Below are 12,333 nucleotides of genomic sequence, written 5' to 3'. Positions count from 1 at the left end.
ACCCATGTCCCACTTATGAAAGCCCTTGCATTAGCAGTATGATGAATGTTACGACCTGTGTGGTGGTGACCTCATTCCCAGAATGCATTGAAATCACACCGGCTGCAAAGTAAGTGAGGTGTTTTCCATCACCGAACAGCTGGCTGCTGCACCAGAGAGAGTATGGCAGAGCTACCAAAACAGATTAGCTCTTCAACTCTTGTGTGTGTGTTGCGTATTGTTTGTGTTCGCCATAGGTAATGCCTTAGAGAACGAAATTTAGATCTTTAAGATTGCCGCTTAAATAAGAATCATTGGAACCAATCTTGCCTGCTCATATACTATAACTATAACAGCATACACAGCACAGATACACATATAGAACTGTCATGCAAACATGCATTTCTATTTTGTCTGTGGTAAAAAAATAAAAAGTCTGATTACTGATAAACGCATGGTTATAGGCCATTGAAAATGCATAATGAATAACATAAGCTTCATATGCCATAACCATATGAAAGCTTACCTTTGAATGAGAACATACATTCACAATTCCTGAGTTTGGACTGGGGGAGAAAGAAGAGAAGAGGGGTTAACATTGTTTACATGAAGGAGTTATATGCACACACGCATCTGGACACAAATGTGTGTGTGTGTATGTGTTTGTAATTGTGTTTGTGTATGTGTTCGTAAACCACAAGCAGAGGGCTGCCTTGTGATTATTGATTATCTTATGTGAGAGTTTAGCAACAAGGACACATTGCCTCTTAACCCTGCTAACACAAAAGAAGCCATTTATATCTGAAGGAACAGACCAGGCCCATTTCATGTCTGGTGTAGAGGTAATGCATCAATGAACAAGATGAAGGGATCGATCTGGATAGTTGTGTGAGGGGTGAATTTAGGAACTGATATTGCAAGGGGATTCAGTGATGGATATGGGAGGATATTATAATGTGAACTTCACACAAGTATGGGTATTATTGTGATTCCTGTGTCGTCGTTTTAGGAGTTTAGATACTTACATGTCAAGGGGTACAGGGAGTGGACTTTGGTGTGCCCTGTCACACGCACACACCAAGCTCTAGGCAACATTGTCTGACAGAGACTGGTTTCCCAAAGCCTAAAATATCTTGGTTTCTGAACACAAACCATTTTCTTAGTGTAATGAAAAGGTCTGACCAATTGAAGCACGTTTAAATAAATAACCAATGAGCCAATCACATGAAGACCAAACCCAGACATCTGATTGGCTGTGCCACAGAGCACCCATGAGGGGTATTAGACGCTCCCATCTCTAGCCACATATAGAACATCTTTAAAAGCACCAGTGAAATCACAGAAAATGACAGAATAGACTTTATTAAAGGTCTTATTTTTTAAACGTTAAAGGCATGTTTTCCATGAACCGTTGAACGGTTTTTGGGGTTTTATACTAGGAAGCAACTTTAACGAAAAACGTGTGTGTGTGCAATCTTTTCCTGAGACAACAAAAGACATTCAAGCTTTAGGAAACCCGTCCCCGAGACGCCTAGGAAGGTGTCCCTCATGAGGTCCACACTCACCTTTGACCTCCAGCCTGCACTCCACCTGGTCTTCCCCCAGGTCATTGACAGCCTTACAGGCATACAGACCGCCGTCGTAGGGGTTGGGCTTCCTGACTTCCAGGGTGCACACCCCCTGGTTGCTGAACATGCGGTAGCGCGGGTCGTCGATGATGGCGATCTTGTTCTTCATCCAGATCACTTTGGGCTGCGGTTTAGGTGAGCGAAAAAGTTGGAGGAGAAAAAGGATGAAATCTTTGCTTTATTAGCCTGCATCAAGGAGCATGTCAATTAGATGACAGCATTGTCTTTCCCTTGGCTCTAACGGGAGTAAATACAATTTATTTATTCGTTGTAACTTTACAGAGATGTCGTGGCATAATGAATCCTAATATTAATATCACAATTTATATAACCTACTTTATTTTAATACTTGTACATTTAAAGCGGTTTAATGCTATAAACCTAGAAGTTACTCCCTAAATGCTGGCTATGTTCTTCCCAAGATCCTGCTCCATGAAGCTCCATCAAACTTCACACAAAAAAACATGTCCTCAACCGTCTCATCGTGACCAACCCTTGGATTGGCGCGGACGCTGCAGTTGAGGGTGGCGTTGTAGCCGGCCACGGCGAAGGTGTTGATCAGAGGTTGTGTGAAGCGGGGGGGCTCCTTGAAGTCGTGGTCGATGTACTCGGGGGTCCTGAGCTGCAGACCTGCGGAGGGAAGGGTAGAGGAACGGGGTTGTACATGATACGCGCGCTGAGCTGTATCATGAAGGGATTCCCCTAAGTGGTGAGGGATAGACAACATGGTTGTTTAATTCATTTGAATTCAAGACAAAGACGAAAGAATCGTGGAAGGAGATGGCAGCCATATTCTGTGTTTTGGTTTTTGGTGTTACGTACTAATGTAGAGAACTGTTCATGAAGGAGTTATATGCAAACACGCATTTGGACACAAATGTGTGTGTACGTGTGTGTATGCGTTTGTAATTGTGTTTGTTTGTATGTGTTCGTAAACCACAAGCAAAGGGCTGCCTTGTGGCTGAACAGAACAAAATCCCTGCTTATGTTTTATGTTGAATAATATCACTGACAGTCTCCTTGACGTACCCTTCAACGAAAAATCAAACACAATTCATACAACTCTTGGAGAGACGTCCATACTAAAATGACAGGAGAAGTTTGGGAGGGTAAAAGGTTAACTGAGAATAGGTCCACGGTTAAGGTAAAACAGCTGTGAAATCCAAGGGACTGGAAGGAAGGAGAGGGAAAGAAGCTCAATCATTCATTGAAATCAAACGCTGTCTGATCCAGTGGTTCTCAATCTCTTGGTGTTGACCCCTCATGGGGTCGCCTTATATGCGTGTGGGGTCACAGGGGAATTGTGCGAATAAGCTTCAAATATTTGATGGTGCACTTATTTTTTAATCGATTGATTATTAATTATCGGAAGATAGTGACAGGGTTAAAGCAATGTGTGCAAACTCGTATAAGAAAAGTTGGGGTTGCAACTTCAATTTTCTGACCCTTAAAATAAAAGGGGTCTCAGTCCTAAAAGAGGTTGGGAACCACTGGTCTAAACGATCAAGTCCTGCGTGTTTACACTCTCGCAGTACCTTCTTTGACGATGAGAGCGCAGTCCTTGGTCTGTGTGGCGCTTTCACTGAGACCGCACATGTTCTCGGCGTAGATCCTGAAGAAGTACTCGTTGCCGATCACCAGGTCCGAGATGGTAATGCACGTGCGGTGGTAGTGCTCAACGCACGTGTACCACTCCTGTCGAGCACATGGGACGCGTCGCGTTAGAAGGACAAAGAAGAAGGAAAAGTTTCATGCATTTGCAATGAGGGAAGCCAAACCACCCATACCATGGTCTTCTTGTCTGCCTTCTGGATGGTGTAGCCGGATATGGGGGAGTTTCCGATGTCTTTGGGGGGGCTCCAGTCCAGGGCCACGTTTTCTCCCCACACCTCTTCGATGGTCACTGCCTGGGGCGGCCCGGGCAAGTCTAAGAGATGAAGAGATGAGGATGGAATTGGGCTTTAAACACTCTTGAGCCATTGAAACCACTATATCCCAATCAAGTTCATGCAAGGCCACAGCTTTTAAAAGGGGCAGGTTTATTATAATGCGGTGGTTGACTGTGGACTTTGGCCATTGAAACCACTATCTCCATCACAATCAAGTTAATGCAAGACCACAGCATTTAAAAGGGGCTGGTTAATTATAGTGCGGTTGTGACTGACCACAGAAACTAAATCTCTTTTCCTATAAATACATCTTAGATTTTTAGTGGTGGGCTGTGTGAGTGACAGGAAAGTGGGTTGAAAGAATGGGGGGATGACGTGTAGCATAAGTGAGTAATATTGAGTGTTTGTTTGCATACGTGGGCTGAGCCAACCTTGATTTTGTCTCCTTACCAACAATCTGGATGTCAAGAATGGCCGTGTCGGTGTGGTTCTCCACCTGCACCGTCAGCTCGTACTTCCCAGAGTGACTGCGCTCGGCTTTGCGGATGAAGATGATGCTGTCGCATTCCGTGTTGCGGATGCTGACGTGGGTAGGGTCGATGGGCTGGCCCTCCTTCAGCCAGGAGACCTTGGGCCTGGGTTTACCCTGGAAAGAGGACACGTTCAATACAGACCATGAGAACGGCTGAAAGATGAGTGAAAACCCCTAGGGTGGTGGAGTCAGGAGTGTGTCCGCCGTACCAGAAAGGGAACCACAAGGTTTACGGCTTCCCCGACTCTCCGGGTGTACGTCTGCTTCAAGTGCCGGGGAATTCTGATCTTGGGAGGCTCTGGATGTGTGCGTTGACAAAATAAAACGGCTTGTTGATGTATGCATTTTAGACAGGAAATTGTCCTGACATGATTGTATATTTGTCATTTCTATTAGAGTCTGTTCAATTGTGTATTATATATAGTTAAGTATATATGCCTCAAACAAATGTATATAAGTATATAAGCTCTCTGAGAATGTTCTGCTGCATGCTGTCTAAAAGATCTCGCACCCTTCTCCCCAACCAACATCAACCTCTGGCCAGTGTGACAGACACTGGCCAGAGGTGGTTGTTGTTGTTGTCTGTTTTCGGAATCGTTTTTTTGTTGGTGAAAAGGTTGAATCGGTGTTGGCTAACTTCGGCCATCATTCTATCGCATCCTTTCATCAGTCTATTGCATCTGTTTGAGAGCTTGCATACTTAAAATAATAATATAATAAATATAATACACAATTATGTATGCATGTATGAGGGTCTTACCGATGACTTCTTTGACCAGGATTGAGTGCTGGATGGTGCGTGGAGTGCTGCACCCTGCTGCGTTGACGGCCTTCACCCGGACTAAGATCTTGACGTTGGTGGGAAGCCCTGTGATGGTGTACTTGGTTTTCTCCGTCAGTCCCTTGTTGGCCGGTATCCACTCATCAGCTGTGGAGCCAACAGAACATCACTGCCTGGGCATGGCGCCCCATGGTGACTCATTGACACATTTATCCAAATAATAATATCATACTATCACTTGACTCTATTTCTAGCTCTCCACAATTAAAATGTGTAATGTTGGTTAGCATTTGTATCGCCTCTGCAGACCTGATACTGTAACCTTGCTAATTGCCTGACCTATTTATTTTGTAGCTAGTTTCGGTTTCTTTGCCTTCATTAGACATATATATTCCAAATAGTGTATGGCAAATGAACCTGGCCTCTCCACCCATATCTAGCTTCAGCCATGGCCGATCCATAGCAGGCTCCATGATGGTCACTCGGACTCACTCCCCTAACCTTCTGCTTTAATATCAGACCTAAAATGCTCAGATGTTACCTTATAGGAATCATGTACACACATTGCTTCTCTAATGATGCTCCATTAAACCAGACACTTTGCCGCTATGAAGAGTCTGACAAGAAACAAATCATCGTCGATCCCATTTGTGTTTGGGCGGGAGGTGCACCGTGTCCATGTCTTACTTCCTTCCACGCAGTACTCCACCAGGTAGCCATCAAGGCCAGCGGCGCCGATGGTGTCGGGCGGGCGCCACTTCATGGTCACGGTGTCGTCTGTGACGTCATCCACCACCAACAAGGTAGGCTCACTGGTCACGGCTGCATGGAACCATTGGCGACGCGGCATAAAGCAAATCACACTCTGTGTTAGAATGAGTCCACTTTAATGTAGTGGACATTTTAGGGGGGGTCACCATTTAGTAGACACTGAAATGTGATATATTGTGCACTGCTTCATAGCTACAGTATAATGCACCGTAAAACCCCTCCAAAAAAACGATTGATTCATTGTCATCAGATTCAGCCAATTTACTTGGTCCGGCACTTAAGGTTCTTTATGCAACATAGCTGTCACGGATGACCATCTAACACGGCCCTGCTTGTTTCTGGCGCAAACTTAGTGTCTGAATTCCCCTACACGCATTCCCTAAATAGTATTCACTATACAGGGAATACAACACAACGGAACAAGTGAGCCAAAGCGAAACACAGCCAGCGAGTCAAAACCATTGTTGCTTGTTTGCGGTCACTATCCCTCCACCCCAGTGGGGAGATAAAAGAGACCGGGATTAAGATCTCAAACTGTTGCCCAAAATGCGATGCCATTATGGGTGAGCGGGGGCGCCTGTCTCAACGGCTGGTATGTCTTCTGAGCGTTCATCAGATCTCATTAGAGCCCAGTGCTGCTGGCTATTCTTAAAGAGTGATTCATACTTTACTCCCATTGAACCCTATCGCGGGCCGACCTCCTAAACCCCTAATCCACAGATGATTTGGCAGCCATTATAAAGACATATTTAATATCCTCTAAATCTCTGGCGTGTCCAGTGGAGGTCATGGTCGGAGTGCCTGGTGTGGTCGGGTACGGGGGGCAGCAGCTGCACTACGGGGTGGGTGTAGGGGGGTATGGGGGGGTTGGTTGTCGTTGGTGGGTGCTGGTGCTGTCGGGGGGGGGGGGGGTGGGGGGCGACGTTGTTACCAAGGGTAGATCAAACGGACAGGCACTCAGACCCCCTCCATAAACACCAACCAGGGGTCTGAACACTTTTATCACTCGGCCCCTGTTGTTATGAACCAACTGCTGGATAAACAGTAGGTAGCCTGACGGAAGGAGTGGTGTGTGTCGGTGTACGTTGGCGCGTAACCTCTGCGGCTCTAAGAGGGGTGCCAAGCAGAACCTGCCAAGCGGTAATTCAAGGAAGACTTAGTGGAACTCACCGAGGGGGACAAAGGCTTTGGAGGGCTCGCTGGCCTTGGACACGCCGATGGCATTGACGGCGAAGACCCGCACCTCGTACGGAACGCCTTCGATCATCTTCTTGGGCTCGAATGTCGTCTCCTTGATCAGGTCAAAGTTCAGCCGCATCCACCGGGAGCTCTGTTTCTTTTTCCTTTCCACGAAGTACCCTTTAAAGAAGACCCAAACAAAGCAGACCCATGAAGGACCTCAGATACATGGAAACTGTGTAAGCTGTCATTCAAGTTGCATTCTTATGTAATGTTTACCTAAAATCGGCGAGCTGCCATCGTAGATTGGCGGGTCCCAGGTCATTGAGCACCAATCGCCGCCCACCACAGGAACCAGAGGTGCTTCTGGAGGGTCTGGGATGTCTGACGGGTCAACCATAGAGAGGGTTAACAAGAAGAATTTAGCTTACATTTACATGAACATTTAGGGCATTTAGCAGACGCTTTTATCTACAGTGACTTAAAACGGTTAACACAGACATTGACACACTGACGGCGGAGTCAACCATGCAAGGCGACAACCAGCTCGTCAGGAGCAGTTAGGGTTAGACCTAACTGAAACTTCAACCTTCCTTGGGGTTTTCACTGACCTACAACCTTGACCTTGACACTGCCGGTGTCCTCTCCCGCCTCGTTCTGCAGGACGATCTTGTAGTTCCCAGAGTCTTCCCGCTCGGTCACCTCGATGGTGAGGCTGGTGTGGTCGCCGTACGTTTCGGCATGCACACGGTGGCCAGACTCCAGAATGACCTGATTGCCGAAGCCAGAGACGGAGGATAACATGTGTAAGCGTTGAAATAAGACCTTACGATGCCATTAGACTGTAGAGAGAGGGGTAGAGTAAGAGGGAAGAAGGGCGACTGACTCTCTCTCCCTTCATCCACACCACCCTGGGTGCCGGTTCTCCGCTGATGGGGATCTCCAGACGCAGCTTGTTGCCCGCCACGATGGTCACCGTGTTGTCTGGGAAATTCAACGTGTCCAAGTGCACTCGAGGGGGATCTGTGATCAAAGTCCACGGAGGTCAGTTCAACCTTTTTATCAAGCATGTTGAAAAAAAAAATAGTGAGAACCGTATGCAGAAAGTCCTCTTTTACCGATGATGTGGACTTTGGCCGACAGGCTCTGCGAGTACCCCTCGAGGACAAAGGTGTAGTCCCCGGAGTCGTGCAGGGAGGTCGCCTCAACCTCCAGGCGGTGGTTCCTGTGGAACCAGCAGAGCCTCAGTTGCTGACGTTTGCCTCAGCTAGAGCGCTGTCATTGGATTAATAGTAACCATGATCGACCCCCACACCCTTGACACCTGTTCACACTGGTGCAGTGCAAAATCTGTCGGGACCATTTGCATTACACTGCCATCATGGACAATGTGGACTTACTTTGCCTGTCTCCGTCTATACTGATGCATGGAACAGACCCCTAATTTGATTTTATGAGCTACACCTGTGTACTCAACTATGGCCATGGCAAGTGCTTGAATAGGGTACATAAGAATAAACAAATGTGCATTGATTTTTATGATCAGTACAACCCAGCGACCTGCTCTTCACACGACATGAGGTTATCAGGCTAGTCTCATCCGTTTGATTAAGTAAATACCACAAAGAAATACAGAGATATAGACAGAAGGAGAAGATAGAGACAGAGATATAACATATCCTGGAACATATTTTTATTTTCCCATAAGTTTTCACTTGAAGAATGAGACAGAGACGGAGAGAGAGAGAGAGAGAGAGAGAGAGAGAGAGAGAGAGAGAGAGAGAGAGAGAGAGAGAGAGAGAGAGAGAGAGAAGAGAGAGAGAGAGAGAGAGAGAGAGAGAGGAGAGAGAGAGAGAGAGAGAGAGAGAGAGAGAGAGAGAGAGAGAGAGAGAGGAGAGAGAGAGAGAGAGAGAGAGAGAGAGAGAGAGAGAGAGAGAGTACGAGTACTTGGCCCTGTGCAGGATGTTGATGCGGTCGTTGGCCTGGATCAGCTGTCCGTTGCGGTACCAACGTCCCGGGACGTTGCCGGGAAAGATCTCACAATGCATCTTCAGGGGCTCGCCCAGCTTCACGGTAATGTCCTGTAGATCCTGGAAGATCTTCAAGGGTTTCACTGGAACCCAAAGACATCCAGCATTTGCTTCATAGTCAAGGGGCAAAGGAAAGACAGAGAATGAACGCTTGAGGCATAGAGCACTACGTACGGTCGACCTGGACACGAGCTTCAGACGTGCCCCCTGTGGCCATGATGGAGTACACGCCAGTGTCGTCCTTTGAGGCGTCGTCGATGACCAGAGTGTGCTTGGTGCCCTCCACCTTCACGCGGTATCTTGAACGCACCCCGGTCGGAACCTCCACGCCGTTTTTCATCCTGAGAGGTTATAGGGATAACGGCGATCCATTCGTCAACAAGGCAAACTGTGGTTGGTGCAAATTGACTCCACAACATTCAAACTATGAGTTCACTTCAAGGTCTATAAAACATGTTCACCTAGCGGCTATATTGGTTAGTAGAATGGCCTAACCTTCTTGAATCTTTGGGGAATCTTTGGGGAAACCATAACAATCTTTGGGGAAACCATAACAACTTTTTTGGTTATGCTTTCCATTTCACCACACAGTTAGCACTTAGAATGCATTTCCGTTTTGTTGTAACGGTTTCCCCCAAAGATTCTGGAAGGTTTATTCACCCAATAATGGATAAAGTGAATAAAGCCTCTTGACGTCATAGATACCATTTCACTTGGGCGCCTTCCTCCGACACCTCACACTCCAGCTCAATCCTCTCGTTCACTGTAGTTTTCACAGCTTCAATGGTTTTCACAATCTTCACCGGTAACTCTGGGAGATGAAGGGGAGAAAACCAGCTAACACGGTTAAAATTTGGGATATTCTATATTCTGTAACATCGTGGTGAAAAACTCCAAAAAAGCTAAAATCCAAACAACGGTCACAGCAGCACATTAAGACAGACACCAGGTCGAGGTAACCGAAGCATGTGAACTGATCGTACCTTTAACGAAAAGTTCAGTCGTGCACTTCTCGTCGCCGGCGGCGACTGAGTAGGCGGCATCGTCCAGCATGGAGCAGTTGTTTATGACCATGATCCTCTGAGTTCCTTTGTGCTCAAAGATATACCTAGACAGGGGTCCGAATCGTTACTCTGTGGTCACCTTAAGGGGAGATCCCCGTTACGCTGGGCCATTCTCTAAGAGTACTGCTTCATAGTAGTTTGGCCGAAAAAATGCACCATGAACCCCAGTTACGCGAAAATGTTGGACCATCGAGGTCATTTATCCATATTGGACAAATGCCGCAAATGCGGCAAATGCGACAAATGCGACAAATGCCGCAAAGCACAGAAGTTGGACCCTGAGTTCAAGGGTCCAACTTCTGTGGAATTTCTTTAGGGAATGCAAATTAAACAGTACTTTCATATATTAGAAAATAGCCAAGCACAATGTAAACATATAGTTTGTTGTTTTGGAGATAATAAATGTGTTATTACAGTGATATTTTTTATTATTATTATTATTATTATTATGAATAAGAAATCTATATTAAAATGGTTTAAAAGAGAGCATGATTTCACGCATATTCCAAGTTGCCATCATGGTGCTTTTCACAATGGTAATAACCATAACAACAACAACAACAACTGGTTGATTGGTTATTCTAGCATTTGTGCTTAAGAAGAACCAAGATGGCAGGCTTGACCTTTGATTGAACCTCACATCGCATGTACTTTGAATTCCGGTGTCAGACTTAGACAAGGGGGGTTGGGGTCACGCCAGGAGTCTATGCGATGATGCGACGAGGAAAATCAACTGAATGAATGGACTTACTTCCTTTGACTAAAGGTTGACGGCGGAGCCAGAATAGGGCCGGTGGACAGGAAGTGTGCAGGAAGTGAATATGGCAGACAGGTGGAAGAAGCGCCATGGCATAGCATGACATCACAGACAGACAGACAGACAGACACATTACAGAGACATCATGCCTGAATGGATATGAAGCCCCCATAAATGATTCAACAAAGAACCCGAGAGAGAGACAGAGAGACAGAGAGACAGAGAGACAGAGAGACAGAGAGACAGAGAGAGACAGAGAGAGACAGAGAAAGCGACGTTGTACACTGGAAGTTTCAACATCATGAAACCTGAAAGCAGTGTGCAGCACTGCCAATGGGTGATGTGTTGGATGTGTGAGAGAGATGGAGAGAAGGAGAGAGAGAGACGGAGAGATATAGTGACAGAGAGAGAGAGCGTTTTCTACTACTTGACTCGGCATTGGATATAAGTGCAGTGATCTAGACTGTGTGTTTGAGTGTCACCGAGTGAGGAAGTTTAGCAAATAAATGGGTGACAGAATGAATTACTAATTAATGATGCAATTGGTGAAACAATCAAGTGAATGTATTTGCACTAGAAGCATAATACATACATATGAAAAATTGTTTCAGTCATTTTTGAGATGTGTGATGAACTCAGAAAACTGGGACGAAACGGCAAATGAAATACATTTTACCCAAGTTGTTGTAAAATGCTTCGAATTTGCACACAAACATAAAATAAACATACATTGACTACTTCGCTAAAAGCTTGATTTGATACGTACTTTGGAGTGGATCTGATCTCCTGCCCGTTCTTGTACCATTTCAATTCAACCGTGGGGTCGGCCAGGTCCACCATAAAGCGGATCTTTCCTCCTTTATCCACCTGATAGGCAGCATCTAGCTTCTTGGCAAATGCTTCAGAAATCGAAAAGAAAGAGAAAACAATTTCTTTACCAATTCTGGGGTTATCAGCATTTTCTGAGAATGATGTAAGTACACGTCCCAAACTCGATCTCATCTTTTTTCGAGCGGTCTGATAGGCTAAGCAATCCGTATTCTTTTTGAGCAATCTGATTTGCAAAATATATATTTTTTTAGACAAACCAGGCCAGAACCCAAAATCGACACTGGCCCATAGTTTAAGAAACACTGAAGCAACTGAAGAACGTTTCATGGAATAAGGTTGCTTTCACACCTGTGGTCACTCTACGTTTTTTTTAATCATTCAGTGCCCAATGGTGGAAATGGGTTTATTTGAATTTGCAAGAAAACCAAAGAAAAAAACATAAACATGAAACGTACCCTCGCTCTTCTTCTCCACCTTCTTTGTCTTCTTCAGCCTCTTGAGCAGACCCCTCAGGTCTGTGATGCCGTAGGTGAAGGCGATCTTCTCGTACTCGTCTGGCCGGGCGTTCTTCAGGATCTCCCAAACATCGACCTCTGGAACGTCCTCCTGCTTGTGCTCCCTGGCCAGGTGCCAGATACAGAGGTAAGGGAGGGTGGTGGTATTTGTCAAGAAAGGCACCTGATGGCTGTTTTACACCTAGCGGCCATCTTGGTTCCATCATGGCTCTAATTGCTCCAAATGCGAGCCAGCATTTAGAGCCAAGATGGAACCAAGATGGCCGCTAGGTGAATAAGACCTATTGGTGTGTCTTTGTGACGTGTCCTGAAGAACTGGTAAAAAGAGGGATCTTGGGTTGGATCTTGGGTTGGATGGCTTGAAGCGGCATAGGAAT

At 45.9% G+C, this 12,333-nt stretch overlaps 1 protein-coding gene across 8 annotated transcripts in view; it reads right to left on the bottom strand.

The window, feature by feature from the left end:
- Positions 1-12,333, bottom strand: part of mybpc1 (myosin binding protein C1) — a 31,003-nt gene that overhangs the window by 2,203 nt on the left and 16,467 nt on the right. For 7 of the 8 annotated variants that reach the window (XM_056578869.1, XM_056578868.1, XM_056578870.1 and 4 more), the window contains 19 exons: positions 11,897-12,060; positions 11,377-11,509; positions 9,773-9,897; positions 9,495-9,600; positions 8,964-9,130; positions 8,707-8,872; positions 7,878-7,984; positions 7,646-7,782; positions 7,371-7,530; positions 7,039-7,143; positions 6,751-6,939; positions 5,497-5,631; positions 4,789-4,956; positions 4,238-4,326; positions 3,947-4,142; positions 3,395-3,534; positions 3,143-3,302; positions 2,101-2,237; positions 1,545-1,731 (listed from right to left, as the gene is read on the bottom strand). In XM_056578869.1, coding sequence (XP_056434844.1) covers positions 1,545-1,731; positions 2,101-2,237; positions 3,143-3,302; positions 3,395-3,534; positions 3,947-4,142; positions 4,238-4,326; positions 4,789-4,956; positions 5,497-5,631; positions 6,751-6,939; positions 7,039-7,143; positions 7,371-7,530; positions 7,646-7,782; positions 7,878-7,984; positions 8,707-8,872; positions 8,964-9,130; positions 9,495-9,600; positions 9,773-9,897; positions 11,377-11,509; positions 11,897-12,060 — 2,771 coding nt within the window. Of the gene's footprint in view, positions 1-505; positions 546-1,544; positions 1,732-2,100; positions 2,238-3,142; positions 3,303-3,394; positions 3,535-3,946; positions 4,143-4,237; positions 4,327-4,788; positions 4,957-5,496; positions 5,632-6,750; positions 6,940-7,038; positions 7,144-7,370; positions 7,531-7,645; positions 7,783-7,877; positions 7,985-8,706; positions 8,873-8,963; positions 9,131-9,494; positions 9,601-9,772; positions 9,898-11,376; positions 11,510-11,896; positions 12,061-12,333 lie in introns of all 8 variants that reach the window. The other variant, XM_056578871.1, reaches the window with a different exon arrangement.

Source organism: Gadus chalcogrammus, chromosome 19 (assembly GCF_026213295.1).
Source record: "Gadus chalcogrammus isolate NIFS_2021 chromosome 19, NIFS_Gcha_1.0, whole genome shotgun sequence".
Lineage (NCBI taxonomy): Eukaryota > Metazoa > Chordata > Actinopteri > Gadiformes > Gadidae > Gadus > Gadus chalcogrammus.
This window is presented reverse-complemented; position numbering and strand designations above follow the sequence as displayed.